Raw genomic sequence first — 23,950 nt, forward strand, 5'->3', positions numbered from 1 at the left:
AGAATCTCTACCTGCAGTTGTAGTTTGAAGGCGACGAGTCTGAACATGGATTTTGTAAGCAGTGTGTATTCTAGAGCACTCAGTTTTATTGTTAGACTATAATATTTCTTTTGATAGGGATTAGAATCCATGCATGAAGAGAGCAGGATTCTTTCCTCACTGATAGTGGAAAATGTTTCAGAAGATCTTGAATGAATATCAAAAGTAATTGTATTCTCTGTGTTAGAGTATCATCTCTTGGCCTTAGAGAAGAATATTGTTCTGTTTGTTTTTATATATTTTTTTTAATCAGTAATTATTTTTATTAGCTGTTACATGCAGTAAAAAAAAATTGTATGTTCAGTGGTGTCAGCTGAACCTATTGGCTGTAATAATTACAGCTTTTGAGAATGGGAAATATGTTTAAAATGTTGAAACTTTTAGCAAAGTATCCCATGAAGGATAAACGTTATTCCTAACATGAGAGTCTTCATTTAAAAAGATTGCTAATGCTGGCAACTCTCTGGAGCAGATAAGTTTTTAATCCAAGTTATCTAGTAATGAGTACAGACTAATTCATCTCGAGTAGAAGGCAGTCCTTGTTCTGAAGGGATTCCACTGTAAGTGGCTGTTCTTCATGGAACCTCTCTAGTAAGTAATAAGATACAGAACTGGATCTTTATGGATACTCTATGTAAGCACTATACATATATAGTAAATGTTATATGGTGAAATCATCCTTTTCCTACTGCTAGTATTTTGCAACCTTTTTTTATTTCAAAAATTTATAACCAGCTCTGATGATACTAATTTTTAAGTAGTTAGGCAGAAGTAATAAGGGGCTAAAACCTTCATGAGTACTTTTAATTGCCACTATTTTCTTTTTCTTACAGTGGTGGGAAGGACAGCTGTTATAATATGATGCAGTGTGTTGCTGCTGGACATCAGATTGTTGCTCTAGCCAATTTAAGACCTGCTGAAAACACAGGTATGAAAACCACATTTCTCATAGAAGATTTTTTTAATATTAGAAACAATGGAGGCACAGCTGTGCCTGAATTAAGTTCTTTTATGTGGTTTTATATAGTTTTGCATATCGCAGGGAAATCTAGAAATCTTAAAAGGGGTAGAAAAAAGAAAATCCTATGTAGATGTATTAAAATGTATTTTTTCCTCAAAGGGGAAAAAACACAAGAAGATGAAGATCTGTAAAAGAAAGGCTTACATGATTTGAAAAAGGGAGAATACAAATATTTCTGGTGGTAAACAAAGGGATTCTGTGAGTTCAGTTGCACAAATAGTAAGAGGTGGTAGAGGATATCATCAAACAAACAAACATTGTATTTCTAGAAATGCCTTAAACTGGCATAAACCATTCCAGCTGCCAAAAGTACGCAGTTTTGCTGCTGCTCATTTGTTTTTAGCTTTGTGTATCTTCCTCCATTATTCTAGCCCAGCATTCATGGACTGGATTGAGGAACTGATCTGGATTGGAATGACCTTGATGCACTTCTTTTTCCTGCCTTTTTTCTTTCCATTTAGCTTGGACCAGTTTTCTGATCAGTTCCTCACAGGCTGCACCTAGCCTTATTTCTGTGAAGGAGAATGGGTGAAACTCAGGTAGTCTAAGTCAGTGGTGAGGTAAGAGGGTGAGCTGAGTACTTCTGTGTTGGACTGGAGCGTAAATTGAAGTGAGACTTGAAAAGGAAGTGAGTTGTTTCCCAGCTGGTAGGGGAGAATGTTAAAGTATGTTAACATAGGTTAACTGTTCAACATGTGTTAAACAGTTAAGTATGATATTTGGTAACTGTATGGTAGGAAGATAAACAGAAAGTGAAGAAAAAAGGGAGCTGCCATCACAAATGAGTCACAGAGAGAACTGGCAAATGCCTGGGAGTACAGGAGCAATTCATTTTCTGGGTAGCTAGGACATAATCATCTCTAATCTTGTTGAAATATGTTGTCTTTAAACTAATTTATCCACATCAGAAATGTAGAATATTGTCATTAAAATCATAAAATGCTCTCTTTAAGTGTGTAGTTGGAAATTTTGTGGAAAGTTAATTGAGGTGCTTCAGGCAATAGCGGATTCAATGCCATTCATTTTATTTTATCTTGTACCACTGTTGCCTGGAGAGTCTCAATTAATAAAGAAACTGTGTATTTTGAACTGAATATCAATTTAAAGACCTTGTCATATTCATGTATGTTGAAAAACACTGACTTTTCTTTTAAATCAGCTCTTCTGGTCTAGGTTGGTTAGTTGTGATTATGCATTTGGATTTGCCTATTTTGAGTGCATCTGTTGTATGGCATCAAATGTGACATGACCTAATTGTTACATCACAAATTAGTTATCTTGATCAATGTTACAGACCTTTTTCTTTGCAAGATGTGCTACATAGGTACACAGCAGAGATGTTTGGTGTGTCTGTGTAAATTAAGAGAAGTTCCAGTATTACAAATTAACATTAAAATAGCAAACTGTGTTAGCTTTTAATAAATAGAGATTTCACCAATAATGATGGCTTTATCAATCTGCTTGAAAAATTATCTGGAAGATTTTATGTGTAAACGGTTTATCATACAGTTTGAGAATTAGTTCTAAACCATGGTGTCTGCATTTTAGCTGTTTTTTTCTTACCTGCTAGGTACAAACTGATGTAAGAAAATCCAGTTAAATTTTTCTCCTGGTTAAGGAAATGGTAGCGAAGAGCTGACTTCATGTTGAGCTTAATTTTTAAAAGGACTGAAGGTAGAAAGGGCCTGGATTTCCTTTTCCTTTTGTATATTAAGCAATGTCAAAACATGGTAGTGGTCTACTTTTATTCTACTTAAGCAGAAATAATCTCCTCCTCTTTCTTGATGACCATGATAACAATTTTAACAGTAAAGTTTTTGGAAATTTTGACAGCCTATTGCTTATTTTCAGTGTTGCAGTGCATTCTGAATTTCCTGCTCCAAGTATGTTGAAATGCATCTGGATTTGTGCCTCTGAACTGTGTTCCTACTAAAATTAACATATAAATAGGAGCAGAATTGGACTGTTACGAAATTTTTGGATGAAGCGGGGAGAATGCTAAAAAAGAAAGAGACACCACAATTTCTGAATATGCACCATGTTTGTGACAGATGTCTTCCTCTCCATAGGTCCGTTGGGTGGAGAAACCTTTTTTTTTCCCCCTTCTCATGTTTATAGAGATATTGTCACCAAACATGTTTGTGAACCGAAAAATATTAACATTTAGATCTTCTCAGTTCTTTGTAGTATTGTGATTATCTGTAATTGCTGAAATAATGTACCTAATATGATTGCTTCTTAATCATGGCAGGACAGACTGATGAATTGGACAGCTATATGTATCAGACAGTAGGACACCATGCCGTTGACCTATATGCTGATGCTTTGGATTTGCCACTCTATCGTGCTTTCATAAAGGGTACCAGTGTAAATACTGGAAAAGTGTATACCACATGTCAGGAAGATGAGGTTGAAGATCTTTACCACCTCATGAAACTTGTTAAGGTATGGTGAATGAAAAGAAGTAATTGGGGACAATGAGGTTGCTTAACTCGTTTATGGATTTAAGTAAATGATCCACTTAGGTATTTAAGGAAAGCTTTGAGAAAAAAATTGAGCATTTTTACAAGTTTTATTTCTATTCCTTTGTTCTTCCTGGCACTGTAAATATATAGCATAACTTTATTCCTCTTTCCCCAATGTAAATCAGATTTACTAATCCCAATTTCAAGCCAAAACCTTGTTCCTATTTAATAAAAACACCTTTAACAGGTACTTCGCATATACTACAAAAATCATAATTGTGAAAATTATCTATAAATAGAATGTTTGTGTAGTTTCATATTTGAAATAATGCATTGCTTGATTACTGGAATTTTTTGGGTTTTGTGCATTTATCAGTGTGTGGAAAGTAATGTCTAGACATTTCCATTTGTGTATGCTTATGCTCTGTAAACCAGAATCTGTTATTTGTTTGTATGTTTCAGATCATTCACAAAGTATTACAGAATATTTTACACTGATAGTTTTGATTCTGGTAGCCCTGTAACTATATTCTAATATATCACATAATAGCAATAACATATATCAATCCTTTTTAGCTATAAAACCAATTAAAGGGAGATAATGAATGTATTTTCTAAACCACTTGAAATTTATTCTCTGTTCTTTTCCAAAATTTTTCACATAGTATTTAATTTTCCACCGGGATTAAATAAGATCTCATTGAAATAAATAGAAAACTTCCCATTGAATCCAGAGTTTTTACACAAAGTTTGAGTGAACATGCCATCTCTATTCCAGTTAATTGTGTTGATGACTGCAGTGTACAGTACTAAACCAGTGCTATGTTCAGAAAATCATATTAATTGATGTTTTTAAAAAAGAAAATACATGTTTAATTTTATTGATCAAACTGGTAGACTACTTTCTGAAATTTCAGCTAAAGATATTTGTAGTCTTCAGGTATTGAACATTTTCTAGCTCCCTTTCCCCCATTGAAATGAGAATTGAGATTGATGAACCTAAAAGCTTTAGGCTTATTCTTTGTTCATTTAAAAAAAAAAATAACTTGCAGATAAGACCTGAGAATATGGTTTGAGTGCAGAGTGCTTGCTGAACCATGTGGGAGTTGAATGTTACATGTAAACATTTTTGGCAGAGAAATCATGTTCCTCTAAAGTAAAATCAAGGTGATACACCTGTGTTGGAGTATGAGACTACAAAACAGGAGAACAGAGCATGTAGGCTGCACAGCCTCAAGTTGCACCAGGGGAGGTTTAGATTGGATATGAGGAAGAATTTCTTCACCAAGAGGGTTGTCAAGCATTGGAACAGGCTGCCTGGGGAAGTGGTTGAGTCACCACCCCTGAAAGTGTTTAAAAGACTTGTAGATGTGACACTTAGGGACGTGGTTTCGTGGTGGACTTGGCAGTGTTAGGTTTACGGTTGGACTCAATGATTTTAAGGGTCTTTTCCAACCTAAATGGTGCTATGATTATGCTTTAGAGTGCTTCACAGAAGTTTTAAATGGAATGTGCATATCTTGCAGTACAGGAATTGAAAGAAATATGGTACAGTGGTTTTAAATCATTTTTGAGCCATGATAATATTGGAAATTAGAAGGACTAGTATATGCTGTCTTTTAAAGCTGAATGCTAACAGCTTTTTGCCACTGGGTAAAATAATAAATTACTGATCAATGTAATTAAAAATGGTCAGATTAGTGGCAATTAAGATGATACTTCCTTTTCGATTCTTGCTGTCTTTGGAGAAATGGATGCCTGACGTAAATTAATGCTAATGTTAAATCTTGACAACTTCTGCTTTGGAAGTTTGTACGTGATAATTATAACTATAGTTGAAAGAGATGTTATCAAGTTGTCTGGAACTAAATAACTGTTTCTTTCCTATATAGAAATATTAATTCCACTATATGATATTTTAAAGACATAAATATTAACAATATACTGCCTTTATGTTAGACTTTGGATAACCATGTCTTTACAGTCAAACCTCTCTATGAAATTCCGGTGCAAAATTTTCAGTAGAAGTCCTGCATATTCGGATGAATAATTGCAAAATTATCGGGGGTATGTAAACTACAGAAGCTGTCTTTGCTCTTTTAATTTTAAGAAAAAGACACGAAGAATTTTCTTTTGTGTGTTAACAGTATCTTTGAAAGCTTTCTATTTTTATTTTTTCACATTTTTTTATAACTGCAGTTTTGTAGCTTTACTATGTAAGTCTTAATCACTGAAGATTATGCTTTCGGAATTTTTTTCCCCAGATGTTAATAGTTTTAAACAGATCAATTTGCATTCAGTTGAAGGGAGGGGAGGAATTCTGCGGATGCCTTGTCAGAATGCATCCTTGAGTGGACGTAATTTCAAAACACTGCTCAGACTAAGATAGCTCTGTTTCTTTGTCAAATGGTTTGGGCCCAAGAATACAGGAAAGGTGTGTTTAGATCAAGATCACATAGTGTGCCTCATTTTCCGTTTGTAAAGAACACTTGTATTGCAAGTACTTCTTTAGTAAAAAATTAAAACAAACACATTTGAAAAACTAGTATGAATTCAAAAGCATTTGATGTTTTTAAAACAGCGTTGTAAGAACAAGATTTCTAAAAAGTTAAATATTCCCCTGCAGTGGTGGTTGAAGCCCAGTATGACAGTCCTATTCTAGTTCATGGGACTCAGAAAGTGATATTGACTGCCAGTAACTCTAAACCTGCTAATTTTATTATCACCAACTCAGATGATTGATAGGTATGAAGGAAATTTATATTTATTTTTTAGTTGCCAAAGCCCTGTTTTAGAATCTGTATTCAATATATATTGTGAAACATATCAGGGTATTTATATGATGTCGAAATGTATCTTACTATGCAGTCCTCACCTCATAGTAGAATATTTACTTTGTGAGACATGTAAATCCTGAAATCTAAGGAATAATTTAATCTACTCTCCATGTTACTGAATAGGGATTACCAATACCCTTGTTTGGCCGTGTTTGTCGCTTTGTGTATTGGAGATTTTTCCAGCAAAGTGTGTAAGTGCTTGAGTTTCTTAGTTAATCTGAATTATCCTCCAGGGTTTTATCGTGGAGCTGTCTTTGAAACCAGGAAATGCGTGGGAAAACTGTGTTTCTTTCCCTTTAGTGCTTGGAAAGACTGGAGCATGGAGGTATTTTTATGAAGCTTTCCTACAGCATCTCAATATAGGCATATTTAACTGCTTTCTCCCTTTTTCAATGTAGTTATGATCTTGTCCAAATAATACATTGATGTTTTATGCAAGCACATACAGAAGTGGTGTTAGGTGGGTTGAATGTTGGATTGTTTTCTGTATCTCATGGAACTATGGCTAAACTTTTGTTTAGAGCAGTGGTTGTAGCAGTTTCCAGACTATACAAACCAATACAAGATAATTTATTTAATTTCTGGGTTTCAGTAGACAGTTCTGTCTTCTTCCAAGTTTCTTGCCTTATATCCTTTGCTCTGTGAAGGCTTTGCCTGTATTTGGTAAGTTTCCACTGTTGGAGTGGTTTGTAGAATTCTTGAACTTGATAAAAATAGTTTTTCTTCTGCCTGTTTTTTCATCTTTCTCAATAACATTTATCATTACTTGACTTTTTTTGAAATTAATATTTCAAAAATTGATTCCATTTATAGTTTCTTTGTAATATATTTACCCATATTTATTATAAAGCATGCAAGTTGATTTTCAGTGCATTTCCAGTTTTAACATGTTATTTCTGTCAAGAGTTCTTTGTGGTGCACTTTGTGGGTTCAGCGCCTGCAAGCTGTAAAAAAACAGAGTACACTTGAAAGAAATTTAAAAAAAAAATAATATATTTGATCTCAGGACTGAAGGATTATTAATTGTGATAGCATCCATTGATCATCAGCTGAAAAGTAAGAATTGATGTTGGATATATTGGATGTATGAAACATTTGAATAGTAGTAGCCTTTGGTTGTGGCACTGTATCAGTAACATGAAAGGGGAGAGAAACAAAACTTATTTTCTAAAATACTGTCACCTCCTGGAGCAGTGATCTTGTAACTCAGTTACTAAGTAACGTGGTTTTTACTTACAGCAACAAAGAGTTTATTAATACACTGTGACTTCTGTATTTAATAGTTATTTTTTAAGGATAGCATCATGATTTTTGAGATGGACCCAGACTGATGTTTACTGAAACCAGGAAGTAGTCCTGTCTGAGAGTTAAAATGCCATAGCTGTTAAGATGACAATTTGTCTCAGACAAAGTACTTTAGCAGTGCAGGTTCAGGTGGAGTAGAGGTAACATAGGTCCTATCATTACTGAGTGAAACTCCCTAAGACTTGGAGTTTTTCGGGAGACAGTTCTTCAAGGTCTAAGATGAATGGATGAAATACAAGGTTATTCTGTGGCCTTTGGATAGGGATTAATTCCCTCACAGAAGATAAAGCTTTCAGCTCCTCATTATTGCTCATAGTCTTCCATGCTAATGAAACAGTCTTCCTTTTACCCTTCTCCAGAATTTAACTGCTATGGGCAATGGGCAAAATGAGTTCTCGAATTCAGTCTGATGACTGACTTTCTGTGGCTTTTGTACAGCCAAACGTCTAGATGCTCCCATCAGGAAACATACATGAATAAATGTAACGTCGTATTCTACTGCAGGCATTGCTTCACTGTCTTCACTGTGGTAAAATGAATTTAAAAGAAACAGTATTTAGAAATAGTCATTTGGCTTTTAGCTGCCCATTTTAATCAGCTCTCAGTGGTCCCCATGACTTCAGTGATAGTATTTACATGATAAAGACTAATAGTGGACTCTTAACTCATACAAATAAAGTTTGCAGATTTTCTTAGGAGTTTTAAAGATCTAAATATTGTTAGTTATGGAATCCTGATTGATTTCAAGAATCTGTAATCTGAGGACCTCAGCATGCTGTTCACCAAACTGTTTTTGCAGTTTATAAGTTCAATCAAAGTAGGTAGCTTCCCCCGCTCACTGATGGGATTCAGAGAGTTCAGAAGCATGCAGAACAGTTCTCATTTCCCATGTTTTCAGTTGAAGAAAATCTGATATTTTTCCTATTATGATTTTAATTATTTGTAGATATATAGACTAATTCCTCAAAGGTATATTTCTCAACATTTTTGCAAAAGATTAAATTATAGGAAGAGGTATTTGTCTTTATTCTGAATTTCCAAAATAATCACTCCTTAATTTTTTCCCCTGTATTTTAAGATTATTGCAAATCAAGAATACTATCACCTTGATATGTTGTTAGATTAACTTTATATATAATTCAGCGATTGAAACATAGAATTTATGTACAGCAAGTGAAATTATAACATCAGTATTAAACAAAACATCCTAAAAAATCTTCAGTGCCCAGTTAGGGGGAACAGTGATAGATAAAACAATGGAATTTATTTTTGGGGCCCTCTACTACTCATGTTCATTAGTTGAAAGTTTGGAGACCATATCTTTTAGCACATTTCTTCTTGCCTTTAGACATGAAAGTTAAATGTGAACTTTTAGAAATTTTATGAAATGGGTATCTACACTGACAAGAAATAAATAACTGCGCTTCTTCATAAAGTAAGGGGTTTTTTTTTTGAGACAAAATATTTGCTGTGGTTTTTCATGTGGCATAGACTAAGTTCCCTCTACCTTTTATAATGACTAGATTTTTACCTGTGAGAATTTGAATTGTCCCTTTGCACTCATCACTTTCATTGATTTTTTCTTTTAATTGACCTGGTTTTCTTTTTTTTTAATTAATTCTGGAGTAGAGCTCCATAGCTTCCTCCATCTAGCGGATGACCACTGTCATCAGCAGTGAATAAGAGTGTGAATTAAGTGAAGATGGTAAGAAGTAATTGCATAGTTGGCAGTATTTTAAGCAGTGTAAAAATAATTATGTATCTCGTTCCATTCACACAACGTGATTTGTTTAAGGTTTTTTTTTAGTTTGAATTTTAAAATGAGATGGGAACAAGGAAATTTTTTAATCAACAGGATGCCTGTCATTCTCCATGTCTCATCTGAACTGTTCAGGAAGGGTCAATTTTTTTTCCAGAAGGGGATACTGAGGAACATCTTTGAGGTAGTTTCTTACCGTGAGAAATGTTGAGCTTTATGTAAACAAAAAAGTCACTGTATTTCTCCCTGTTAGGTGTGTGGAGTTGTTTTCATTTACTCTCAGTCTTGTGTTAATATTGAATAAGCAGAGACAGTCAGGCTGGTGGTGAAAGATGGTAAGCAAGCCTGAGGGCTTGTTCTGGTGAGCTTTAAACCTCTGATTGCCAGGTTTTCCTAATTTCCCATTTCCAGGGCATCTCTAGTGTGACCTTGCCTGCTGAATATGATGTTCTGGGTTGCAAGATTCTCACATGCATTTGGAAGTGGGTAGCCAGGCATTGTTTACAGGACGCCAAATGAACTGTGCACTCGCTACAAGTTTGATAAACACACATTTCCTCCTTTTATCAGTGAGATTGCAGAATGTGAAGTATGAGTTTCCAGTTTTACTCATTCCCTTCAAACCTTTTCCTGTTTAAAAACTGAATCTCACTAATTGGATGATGATACATCCTTAGATTTTGTTTTGCTTTTTTGTTATTGTTGTTTTGAATTCAGTTGACTGGTCACTGACATTTTATTTCAGTGCCTACCTTGACCAGGTTTGGCAGATTTCAGATAAAAGCTTTCCATTTGTTCGGCACAGAAAAGGTTCATCCCTATCAATGTAAAGTGAATGCTAATTAACAGTAATGACTTCTAATCACTTTGCTTTTATACTCCTTTAGGAGCACTGCTATTATCCAATGTAGTTAAGTGAAATGCTTGTGTATGAATCAACAATGCTTGTATTTCTTCTCGCAGCTATTGCTCATAATCAAGCTTTGAATAAATTACGATAGTAAAATTGGTTTTAATGTGCTGTGTTGCATGGGGAGAAAGGAACCTCAAATATCTTGTTAAATATCTTGAATATTTAGAGAGTTATCTATTAACATTTTGGCATTCAGTATTGTAGTTAAATGGAAAAATACATTAAGATGTTTAAGTCAGTTTTGTAAACGTTATCAAAACTTTTTTCATGGTTTGAATTTTATTTAAGTGACATGCATAGACTCAACAGCCTCAGTAACAGCCCCATTTGGATCCAACTGCACGTCTGTAGGAATGAACTACAACATTTCTGAGTTAAAATGCAGTTGGGTTTTACATAGAACAAACAGGTATCTTAACTTGAGAACTTCCATCTATTTTAGCCTAGTGTCGTAGTGTATATTTGGTAGGTCAGTGTGCATTTCTTTTATTAATACTGTGTATCTAACAAGTTTTGTGTACACACATGCAAACTGTCTGCCTGCCTGCAATCACACACACTTCAAAAGGAGTATAAAAGTAATACTACTGGAATTTTATTAATACCTTGGAACAATAAAATAAGACAAAACTTTTTTTTTTTAGCAAAACTGGACTGCTAGAAGCAATGCTAATAAAAAACCGAGCTAAACAGATTACTAGACTGGTGGTATGTTCAGCAATTCTAAAATAATTCTGATTAAGAAACAGAATTAGGCTAAAGACAGAATATATACAAATTCGAAATTTAGTGAACTTTTCCACTTAACATTGCATATACAAGGCCTGTTTGGAAGCCAAAGATGTCAAAACCTGGATGAAACCCATTTCTGACATGCACATTAGTTTTTGGTTTTGTTTGTCTTTTATTAAGAAGTTGCTTGAAACAATTACTTAGATCACGTAGAAGGAATTTCAGGTCTCAGTGTCTGAAGGAACTGGGGTCTTGCTTGGTAAATATATTTGTGTTGTCTGGTTTTGCAATTTAAAAAAAAAAAATTACTGGATTTTCATTTTCTGTGGCAGTTTCCTTTTATGTCGTACCTGTGTCTGCATGCGTAGAGACACGATTCCTCCACGGCTACCATCATAGTTGTTATGCATGTGGATGTGAGTGAGTACCCACAGGCACCCTCTGTGGTTTTGATTCTGTTCTTTCATTCACATAGCTGTAGACAATTTTCTGTTTTGTTTGCTTGAGCATCTTCTCTGTTAACATTTATTCTTTGGTTTATTATGAAGTTATTGCCTAACTTAATTTGAAAATAACTTTCATGTAGCCTTTCTTCTTTAAATGTGAGTTTGAGTCAATGTTCATAAAAGTCCTATGTTCTTTGCTGTAGTGCTGTAAAACATGCTGCTTGTGGTTTTTGCCACCACATTGTTGAAAAAGAGCAACACCTTTCTTCTCTACAGTTTCATTTAAATGGATGAACTATACTATCCATATCTTATTTCAGTACTTTGGTTTCTTACTTGGCATCTTCATCATGCTTTTTAAGGATAAAAATGAAAAATATAAAAAATTATTTATGTTATTCTGTGCTGAAGTAACTGGCTGCTTTATATTATTTACAATTCTCATTAGGTAGCAGTAATATAAGTTTTAAAATTTATTAGTGTTTAATGAAATGTAATTGGGGTTCTAATAAAATACAATCAAGGACAGGTAAGCTTTCATATAAATGAACAGTAAAACATTTATCAAATTTGTCTTCATAAATATTTTTATCTCTGAAGCTCATTCTTTGTATAAAAACAATTTTGCTTTCTTATACAATTACTTAGTTATTTAAGCTGACTTATTTACACACACCCCCCCCACACCATTTGATAAGAATGTCATACATACAGCATTTGCATGGTTACATTATTTTCAGCTGGACACTTACTGTTTCTGATCAGTATATGTAAAGGCAATTCTTTTGGAAAGGCTGGGATTTCATTTGGTTTATATTGCACCAACATTACCATTTTCAAAATAGAAATGATTGATTTGTAACTGTCATTATGAAACGAAACTGGCCTTTTACAGTGTAAAAGGACTGTACAGTATGGAGATATTCTTTCTGTTGATAAATTCTGCCTGTAGGAGAATTGCATAACAGTCAGCACTCATTTTCATATTGATTATGAGTGGGATTCCAGTAATAGGTTGCTGTTTGCAATGGATAAGGCGGCGCTATGATTAGTTACCTTTTCCATGGAAAGTACTACAAAGGAAAATGCCAAATGTGTGCACTGCAGTATTCCTATCAGCCTGACAGTCTGTTATGTGAACTTCTTTTTTAGTCCATTTTCCTTCAGAAATACAGCTTCAGTCTTTTTGCCTTATTATTGTTTTAGGTTTAGTGCATTTGCATGCTCTCCTAACTCCGGATTCTTTCTTTAGTTAGTTATTTATTTTCCTGACAGTCTTCTGTTCTTGGACCCTGTCACCATTGTAACTCTTGAAAACTGATACAACAGTGCCCTCTGTAGTTTTTCCTTACATGGTTACTACATACAGCTGGTTTTGAGCATTCAGGTAAAGAACAGGATGTTTAGACTTTTAGCTCAAACAAAAGCCCATTTTTTCTTAAGGAAAGATTTTGATTTTTTCACTGGCTGTTTTACATGCAGGAAAGGGAACAAAAGAGACTGTTCTGAGTCATCTTTTACGTTTATAAGCTCTCTTGTCATTATCTAGTGAAAATCTGAAATTTCATCAGGCATTCAGGGCAGTCATTAAAACTGGATGGGATTTTCTGCGTTGTGTAGGCTTTCCTGAAATTTTTGTTTGAAGTGGAGCTTCAAAACGAGATAATTTTAAACGTAGTTCCTTTGTGCTTGCTGCTTTTCCTAAACTAGGTCTCGCATGATCTGCCAGGGACTAAAGACATGATCACCAGTAGAACACCTAAGCTTTATTAATGATGTTGTTTTAATTCACACAGTGACTGAAGTAATTGTTGTTCATTAGCATTGATTTGTCTCCAAAACTCATTTACAATTTAGATTTCTCTTTTACCTCATTATAGCTTAATATGCAAATAACTTTTTATTCTGTGTTTTCTGCAGAACTTGTCGGACAGGTTCAGTATTGAACACACATTCCCCTTATTCACGTACATGCACATTCACGCTCATATGCTGCCATTTAAATATTACAAACTACAATAAAAAAGCATGACCTTTTAAAAAATAAATGCTTTAACTACAATTAGTTTCTTCTGTAACAGCATCATAAAAGTCACTCCGTGAAAAGTTAAATGGCTTTATTTTATGATGGGGAGTGTTAATGCATGTGTAGAACACACTCTTAATGCACTTCTATGAAATGAAAATCATAAGTCATTGCAGTAAATTATAGTTAATGATGTAACCATTGATGGCTATTCAAAACATTCCTGTATCTCTAATGATTTGTGTAAAACACATGACTGCCCACATGCCTTAGTTCGTTTGGAACTGTAGATAGATAAATGCTCCAGGTTTCTACTTCTGAAGACCATTTTTTCTGCGTAACAAGTGATGAGAATTTTGGTGAAGTAAATAGTACATCACAAACCACTTCTTGCAGTATTTGAGGTCTGGTAATAAATTATAACAAAGATTAATTTAAAATTAAATTAAGCAGTGAGATGCTTCAGGAGTGTAGTATGTAGAAGCTTTGATTTTTGTCTGCCTGTTTTATGGGTAATCTCTAGCCTCTAGTCATATGACATCTTTACTTTTTACCATCAGTTTTTATATACTGAAACATCGCTAGAGGAAGCAACTATTATGGCATAATGTGCACTGTATAATCCAGAAAATACCTCATATTTACTATTTGTTAACATAAAATGATTACAGAAGTTAAAAAGGTGACTCATGTTTTTTGAGTAAAGCGACTATTCTACTGGCAAAAAAGTAATGTTAAATTTGGTCAAAATTATTTCACTCTAAATTTAACTGAAACTCTGAATCAAGCTTAATTCTTGCACTGATTGCATAATTATTGTTAATCTTAAATATTGGGGGGTTGTTTCATTTTTGTTAGTGAGCTTCTTCCTGCATGTGGGGTTTTTATGGTAAAACAAGTTGTTTTTTTTTTTCTACAGTATGGCCAAAGCATGGATTGTTATAATTTTTTAAGTGATCTTGAAAGTTTATTTCATGAAGAAGAAGTAGAAATTGAGTATTAGAAAAAAGGGGCAATATAAATTTCTACTTTAAATAGCTACTTTAGATATGTTTTTAATCTTTTCAATGGAACTTCATCACAGTTCACTCTCTTTAGACAAATCTGCCATTCAGATCAGTGGAAATTTTACTTAGAAAATGGATTCTTAATTAAAATAATATTTTAATGAAGAAAAAAATACAGGTGATTCGTTACAAGTGTGATCTGGTTGGCAATGAGAGAAGGATTTAATTCTAAAACTGCAGCCTTTGAGACAGATAAGATGCTGTCTATTTGGAAAAATGAATAAGGTGTATTTTCTTGCAATGAAACAATGCAAGACAATGAATTACAGCTTTTCTGTCTTCTGAGAGCTGGCATAATTTACCAAGACCAGGCAAAGAAGTGACAGAGCAGCCACTGCAGATGCTTGTAGGAAATGTCCTGTTTAGTCCACATACTCTTCTCTTTTTAGTTAAAATGTCAGTGATGATTTTACCTCATTCTGCAATCATTACCTCCCCTCAAAATATCACACTTCTTTTCATCTAGTTGTATTATGTGATCCCTGTCTGAAATACTTAATAAAGGAGAATATATGTTTAAGGTAAATCTGTAGTTGAAAATACTTGTTTTCAAATAACTTGCTTAAGAGTGATCACTAAATAATTTTTAAATGTCCTTTTATAAAATCTGTACTGATGCAGGGCAGTTAAAGGTATTTCTGAAGGTTGTCTTCATTTTAATTTCCATTGTTTCTTTGATTCCGAAGTACCAAAAAATGTGGCAACTGAATGTTGGGAATGTCTTTTGCATAGAAAATAATAAATATCTATTCTGATTTACTTGGTTAACAGTTGCCTACACTATAACACTAGTTATAAGAAGGAAAATAGATATTACCATTTAAAATTGAACATTATTTGACATAACAAAAGAAATACTGACTGTTCTCACTGGAGACATTTGTAAGAATCTGCTTATGACCCCAGGGCGGTCTATATGATTAAATTTAAGTTTTGAGACCTCCTTTTTTTAGTATATTCTTTTAAAGGCACTTTCTCTTCTACTTTTAAGACATTCTTTCTTTCTGTGGAACATGATCTCATGAGAGAGAATCTTTGATGTCATAATATTTTTTAGTAAAAAATTGGTATTTAGGTTTTACCTGGTTACTTGATGGTCTGTCTGTTTTTATAACTATAGGAGGTATAGATAATATTTTCAAAACGACTGTGAAGTATCAATAGATACTGAGGAGTTAGGGACTAAAAACAGATGAACACTCTTCCTTTGAACTGTTTTCATATGGACCTGTTTGTTACATTCCTTAGGCATCTTATTTTGCTGTGTTATCTGTGGTCCCCATTTTTTTCCTTTTCTTCTGTTGTTCTGCTTACACAGTGACTTGGTAAGTTGTACTGCATACAGTATTTGATGGTTTTGGGCCTTTTTTTTTTTTTTTGTAATGTGCTTTTGGTATCCCAAACAGTGATACCATTGTATTTCAGGAAGGCATAGTTTATTACAGAATATGTCATCCAAGTAGGTGTGTTTAACTATCTGGCATAGCTTTGTCTTCTTGGCTTTCTTCAGCTTCTGTTCCCTGGCCAATGTACCAGCACGAAGAAAGGATTAATGTGTATAGATACATAATATTTTGTAGAATTTGAGCTTAACCTGTAATGTTAGTGATTTTACAGAGCTAGATAACTGTTGGTTTATAATTGCTGGGATTCATTTATTAGTCTTTCCTGTTCATGTAGTCATGTTTCATTCTGCTACAGTTCGTTTTATAAAGTCCAGTAATTCTTTTTTCTTTCACATTCCTTAACTTTCCTTAGACCTGTATAGATCTCCAGTAATTTTGATGTTTTTGTGCTACAGTAACACTTTTTGCCACCTTTAGGATTATCGTTATCCTTTGGAGATCAGTCCTGTGTTCTTAGGGAAAGTCTGTCAGTCATTATTTATTACCCACTTGTCATTGTGACTTATTCATTGCTTACATCACCATTCTCCAAAGTATTGCTTTACAGAAATGGTGAACGGTGCTGTGAAGGAAAGATCAATAAATGCTTTCAAAGGAAGATTTACCCTGAGACTTAGATCTTCTTTTTAATACTAAATCTGTGCTATTAGTTATGAGATGGTTTTAATATTTTGACATCAAGTACCCTGTTTCTGAAAATGGAAAGATCCTATCGCGTTAACTAATTTTTGTGGAGCAGCATGACTTCAGCAGTTAAGTTGCATAACGTCTAATTTTCCAATTTTCAATACTTATTGGCTTTTTCCGAATGCTTATCTTCTGAGCTGAAAATGCAGTTTCATTCCCTAAGAAAAGTGATAAATCATTTACTTAATAAAAACTTGAAAAAATCTCTTTGAATTTTAGTGATACTGTCATGTGTAACTGCAAAAAGAGAGGAGAGTGCTTGTTTGAAATCATCAGTTAGAAAAAAAAAATTCTACTTCTCCCCATCCCTGTTTAAATGGCTTTGAGAGCTTGATGACCCATGCTGTCTTTCCAGAGCATCCAATTCCACGTAGTATGGTAACTATTGACACCTTTTGAAAGGTGATTGCTCTAGAAAGGTATGTGGATATATAAAATTAATTTTATTGTATTAATTCCAAATTCAGGCAGCTGAGAATTTGAAAATGGCAAATGCATGGTTTCATGATCTCCTTTGTATTATCTTGTACTTCAAATAAGATGGAAAAGCAGATTGTAATCATATTATATTAACAATTATATCACAAAAATCCACTGTAAGGAAACTAAACAAAAAGGTTATATGGGTATGTGGTGTTTCCTAATATTTTATTTCTTGATTCTGCAAAATTTTTTCCAATATTTTTGAAATGAAGATAAAAAGATCCAAAACAAATGTGCTTGAGCATAAACACGTTGGACCAGGCACATGAGAAAGCTGGGAACCTAGAGTCTACTCTGCAGTAGAAACTTCTGCAACATGAAATGAGGAACTACCATGTCTAGTAGGCATTCTGCTGCTATTTCATAGGTAGGAAACAGGTTTTGTGAATTTTTGTTTGGTTGATTCGTTTGTTCTTTTACCTTATAGTTGCTGCTCCATCAGTTGGTAGGTATTCTTAGTGCTGTGTTATTATCAGCTGCTCCCGATATAGTTATATCAGTGTCATTCCAGCCTTGGAATATTCATATTCTCAGTAATTATTTTGCCAGGCTGTCAGAATTTTGGCTGCCAGAATATTCCTGGGAGATACAAACTAGAGAGAGGGTTTGCCACATTATATAATATGCATATAGTGCATTATAGAATAGGAACTACTCTTTCCTTGGCCATTGCTGCAGTAGAAATGCAAAGCAGTTAAGTATTTTCAAAGATGTGTGTAGTCTTCTCCAGTGTTAAAGCTGTGGTTATTATATAAATTAGGCAGTTATATATATAAATTAAGCAGTGCTGTAGGTAGTGTCATGTACTGTATGTTAGCAGACTATTAGAGTAGCCTGCTCTATGATTTTTCTTTTCTATAGCAGTAGTTAACCTACTTCAGACTTAAGCATGAAGTGAAATTTGCAAAAACAGAAGACTTCCAGGTATTAGACTTTCTGTATTTTAACCAAAGCAATATATCATCTTAAAAAAAAAAATAAAAATCCTTAAGTCTATAAGAAATTCAAAAGCAGGAGGATCCTTGCTTCCAGGCTTGTTTTCAGTCAGTGGTCTGGCGTGCTGGGTTTGTAGCAAGTGTTGTTCAACTCCTCCTAGTTTCCTTTCCATCACTTTTGAAGTCTGTCAGAATGTCTTTCCTTGCTCCGCTTAGCAATCTCTGAGCATGTATTTGTTATATACTAAGAGGATAGCACGATTGCAACTTGTTTGAGAAATACCTTAACTGAAGAAATGAGGAGTAAACTATGTTTTAAGTGATTTATGCTAAGATTTCTTAAGAAAGTTTTTTCTCACCCTGCTTCCCATTCTCTCATTCTAACCTGCAGTTTTCTGATAAGGTGGCAGTCCAGTTTTCATTTTTTATATACACATTGTGCCTTTGGTTGCATTTTTTTGAGAAGTATATTTAGAAACTTCCACTGAAGAACTGAGACCTTCCTATATAGAAGTTTTTCTCAAAGTTGATCATTAGGTTTTAAGTTGTCTTGATTCCTTTTGGGTGGAGAGTATATTAATTTACAGTCTCTCCTTTGCACTGAAACCATACAGAATCTATTCAAATTTAGTTTTCTCCCCAAGCCTTTTGTTGTTCCTTCCTTGTTCAGAAGACGCTCTGTCCATGCTTAATTAAAATAAAAGTTTTCACTTCCTTAATTATGCAGTTGCGTCTTTATTAGGCAAGGGTCATGTCTAATGCTTAACTTCTTATTTCAGCAAAGTGTAGAACTCATCCTTCTCTTTAGACTTGTTGGTATGTTTCAGTAGTCAAGATGTTTGACAGGATGTTGCATTCTTGTTGATATGTACCTTTAAAACATATAAAGTACATTCAACCTGATTTGTTGTATCTTATTAATTGTATCTTATTAATTGTATCTTATTAACAACTCTTGACTGAGACCACACTTGCAAGTCTCATGTTATTTTAGTACTTCAAATGAAAATGGTTTTGGGATCCTTGACCTCTTCCTCCCAAGCATACAATCACAGTGCAACTGTATGATAATATAATATGCAATGTGAACAGTAGACACTGGTTTAAAACATTGAGAGCATGAAAACTTCTGTTTAAAAACTGACATCTGTCAATAAAACAGTAGCAATTCAGGTTGAAAACATGATATAAATATTTAGTTTCTGTTAAATGAGACAAAAATATTTGTGGGAAGGCCACACTTACTTTCTTCTTTGTAATGGGTAAGAAAGCTCAATAGCGGGCAGCCCATTGTGCAAATGTCTGCTCTGAGAACTGGAAGGAGACTAAAACTTTAATGAATGTGAATGACCCTGAACTTCCACTGTCTATAAACATTTCTAATGTCCTTGCCCCTATCTGGCTGATTTTATTTTTTTTTTAAAAACTGTCTTTTTGTGTCACACAGTTAGTTTGTGTTGGACTAGACTCAGAGACTGTTCCTTGGTTGGTAGATTCTTTGGTGAACGAAATACTTCTGCTCTTAATAAAAAGCTGTTTTCGTTTTCCTCTTATCTTATTACTACAGTCCACAGTCACTTATGCCAAGGGCATAGGTCATGATAAGTACATGTTTGCAATTTTAGATGCCTCAGTCCCCTGAAACTTCAATTTCTGTGTAAAAAAATCCCGTAGTAAATAATTGTAGCACCTTGATTAGAGAAGAGGCATATGACTGAGAACCCATAGTATAAAATTAATGCATATACCTTTCAACAATAAAGCATTCTGGAGATGCTTTTTTAGTTTAGGCAACAAACAGTTTGGGAAATTCTGACTTGGGGTTCTGACAAACAGTTGGGAAATATTGACTTCTAAATTGATATAGTCAGTTTGTTCTTAATCTCAGAGAATACCATAACAATCTGCCGGCAGTTGAGGAGTGAGTGCGAAGGGGAAGACATACATTTGCTTTGTGATGCAGTTGTCTACTGGTGATACCAGAAATCTTAAAGTTCAGCTTGCTTTGAAAGACATTTTTAAAGATGTGGAATCTGGATGGTAAAGAAAATACTGTTGGCTTTAAGCAGAGAAGGTACCAAAGGGATCTTTGATGTTCTACATAAATGATTTTATCTCTCTTGCTATCAATTTCATATTAAAACAGCATTTACAATAATAATACCCTTCAACAAAATATTGTTTGGATTATACTGTAAATCTAAACCAATGTTTTGAGTTTTTTTAAATATCACTTAAAAAACAGGCGAAGAGACTTGACCAGAGGAACAGTGATCAAATTAATAACTTACCTTTACATTTTTTCATTTTCTTAGATTTTTTTTTTTTTTTAATGTTTACTCATGACTAGGATTTCCTGAAGGCTTACAGCTTCACTTACAGCTTTACCTGGATTTAAGGTAAGTTAGACTTTCCATGGATTAGATGTTTTAGGACCTGATTCATACTTGTCTTGTTCCTGGTATGAAGAATATCGTATTTAATTTCAGAAACATCAAACCTGTTTAAAATGGGTAAGTTGGATCAGATTTGCCTAGAATATTTATGGTCTCAAATACCAATTTTCAGTGCAAAACCTTAATGAAGTTTTCATGTTTGGCCAACCATTTTTGTAGAAACCATTTTTGTAGGGACTTGTTGTGAAGCTGATTTGCAGTCATCTGAAATGCAGAATCTCCATTCTGTAGGAAGAAGATTTTCAGAGTTTTTTGTTGAGAATCTGGAGGAAAATTAGATACTGAAATTTCCTGAGAGACAAACAAAAGCAGAAAAATTGAAATTTTTTCTGTTTCCCAAATGTGAACATCTGGTTCTTCTGAGAAAACAGCTTTGCATGTTTTCTTCTATTTTTTCAGGATCCCGTCTGCAGGCTGGACAGGGCAGAACCACATTGTCAGGTTGGGGCCAAATGGATAGGGAAAGTCTGTTCCTAAGTTCACAACAATTCACCTGGGGAAACTGCAGCCAGGGCTGTGGACCATACAAACCCAGACTCTGTGGCCTGTTAGGTAAACTGACAGGAACATGGGAAGAAAACTCCTGTGTTAACTGGAAACTAGCCAAAACCAATCTCTTCTTCAAAAACACTTCAGCTTTAATAGACTGGCATTTCTAATGAAAAACTCTTCTGTTGGAAAATCCCAGGCGCATTTTAGCCTTGAAGTGCTACTATATTACTATTACTAAATAATGATAATAACTTTGCATTCTTCTGCCTATTAGCTTTGTTTGTGTTCTTGCCCTGAATATGAAACAAACCGAGATTGCTTAAAAATGAAGTTACTATTTTTTCACATCTTTGTGTCCTGTATTTTAAGGAAGTATTTTAATGTAATGTTGATTGTAAGTAACTGAGGTAGCGTGCTGGAGGTGGGTGGCAAAAGTTCAGTGATTAATTGCACATTTTAAAATTCTTGCATTCAACTCTTTCTTCGTGATGTTTACATCACAACTCTTTTTCCAGTTTCTTACTAATAACAGACTGTATTACCATTATATAACCTAATGACACCTCTGATTGCATAACGTCAGTTATAGTAGAGTATGCATTCATTATTAGACAGAAAAGGCAGTGGATCAGGAAGAAACTATACACTAAGCGAAAACCTGTCCATTTTTAGAAGGAAGAGGGAATTCCTTCCTGTGCACATCAAGACTGCTGGAAGAGTCAGAGTACTCTGTTCCCTGCTTGCACAGAAAGAACAGTGGTTCCCAGAGAGGCTGAGGATGTTAATCCCTGGCTGGGCTTGCCACTGTCCTTAAAAGTAGAGCTCAGGATGCTCTTGGACCAGGAGTCATGAGGAGCCTTTAATTGCCTGGTCAGTTTGTAGAGGACTTGGCTTTTGTTGGGTAAAGCCAGATAGTGAAGACAGGTGACGAAGGTACATCCTTTCCAAATGTCTGAATAACAGGCCTGCTGAGGTACCCTCTTAAAAAACAACCACTCCCCTTTAGAGGCTTGTGAGACTTGCTTTTTGCGGTTTTTTTGGGGTTATCTGTAGTTTCTCTGAATCTGCCTGAATTTGCTAGAGGACATTGCCTGTTCCTGATGATTTCTTTAGTAAAATATTAGGAAATCTTTGTGATGGGAATTTGATACCTTAAAAATACTGTATTTTAATGGACAGAAAACACCATTAAGCTCTCAGCTAACACATAAAGCAGAATGATATAGAGGAAAATGGTATCTAGTGTTTGCGATGTCTTACAACCTGATCTTTAACTATTGGACTTGATACGGAAGTTACCAAATGATGTTTTGTGGCCTCTGTCATTCCAGTTGATTAGATCAGAGTCGTTCATTTCTGACCTGGAATATCTAAAAATCTTTGAAACAAAATAAGTAAAAGAAGTAGGAGTTCTGCTGAGTGCTTTTGTTGAGTAAGCACCTTTTCCATAATAACAAGAAATTTTAAAGTGTGTTATTTATTTAGTATTGTAAATTATATTTATTAAAAACAAAATGATATACCATTGAAAGGTATTGAAAATGCAGGTCAAACTAAGAAAAAAGCAGGGACATCTCATGCCTATGCATTGTTGAAGCTTGGTTTTCTTGAAATACTCTTTTATTTCATTTCTATGCAGGAGGAGAGAAGGCTGCATCAAACAGAGATTTAAAAAAAAAAAGGAACAACATTCAGTCTCATCATTAGTGATTGTCTACACTGCAATTTACATAAGTTTCCCTTAAAGTAGAATTCAGACTGAGTTTCAAAGTCTCAGCAGAATTTGCAAAGTATTTCTTAGCTGTCATTGTTCCAGGTGTGTACACTTCATGCAAGCCAAGTCCTTAGGAGTTGGAGCATTTGCTTTGAAATAGATTTTCTGGTTAAACTTAGAAGTGAACATAATTTAAAAACAGTAAGCCCATCACTTTTAATGTGACTTAGTTTACTGAACTCTTTCATAATGGATTAATATCTATTTTCACATTTTATTTTCCAAAGTGTGTATAGTGCTTAAAGTATTAACCACCATGTCTAACTATGTCTAGTTTTGAAATTAATAATTGTGTTTTAGGGTTTGTTTCCTTGTGCATTGGGGATAATTGCAGTATCTGCTATCTTCAAAGAATTTTCTTAATCACCTGGTTAATCTTTCTAATAGGACACTTGCAAAAAATCCTTTTTTTTGCAGAGTAGTTAGAAGAATCTATGGACGAGAATTCTCTTTTAATGGAACTTCTTATTATTACTGTTTTACCTGCTGAGCCTTGATTTCTAGTGTGATTGACCATGATATGGAATACAAAATCAGCTCAAATTTCTCTTTTTGAAGCCTTTACAATGCATCTTGTTAAATGGGGTTCCTGGGGGCGATGGGGGTGGGGGGTGGGGGGGGTGTTGCAGTGCTCCTCCAAACTGTTATCATCTGTTACCAATCTTGCTAAGCTTCTTTTCTTCTGACATTAAAAATATGGAAGTTTTCGGTTAGAAAGTGGTGAATAAGTTTGCCCACGTTTGAGTGTAGCTGCTTTCAGATCTGCCTGAGATGTTTAACATAGTTTAACCTTGCATTTCTAGAATTAAGTATTACAAAATATCAAGACTGTTTTATAAATTAACTCTTTTCCCATGTAGCTTTTAAAGATCCCAGTGATGCAGAATCAAGGTTGTTTAACTGAACAGCAAATGAAGGCAGAGAATAAGAAAATGTAGCTGTGAATTCACATATTATAAAAAAATAATTAAAAAAATACTAATATAGTTAGATAAATTAGCTATTGTGCCATTGGTACTGTGGTTTATGGTAGCACTCTGCAGGCAAAGGAAGGAGAGGAGAGTGGTTGTGTTGTTTACATTCTGCTTTTTATTCATACCTGACAGA

At 34.3% G+C, this 23,950-nt stretch overlaps 1 protein-coding gene across 2 annotated transcripts in view; it reads left to right on the plus strand.

Moving 5' to 3' along the window:
• Positions 1-23,950, plus strand: part of DPH6 (diphthamine biosynthesis 6) — a 223,564-nt gene that overhangs the window by 3,354 nt on the left and 196,260 nt on the right. Inside the window, exons 2-3 of one of the 2 annotated variants that reach the window (XM_074824522.1) lie at positions 873-967; positions 3,312-3,505. In XM_074824522.1, the coding sequence (XP_074680623.1) occupies positions 873-967; positions 3,312-3,505 (289 nt within the window). The remainder of the gene's footprint in view (positions 1-872; positions 968-3,311; positions 3,506-23,950) is intronic. The other variant, XM_074824523.1, reaches the window with a different exon arrangement.

The sequence above is a fragment of the Strix aluco genome, chromosome 4 (genome assembly GCF_031877795.1).
Source record: "Strix aluco isolate bStrAlu1 chromosome 4, bStrAlu1.hap1, whole genome shotgun sequence".
NCBI lineage: Eukaryota > Metazoa > Chordata > Aves > Strigiformes > Strigidae > Strix > Strix aluco.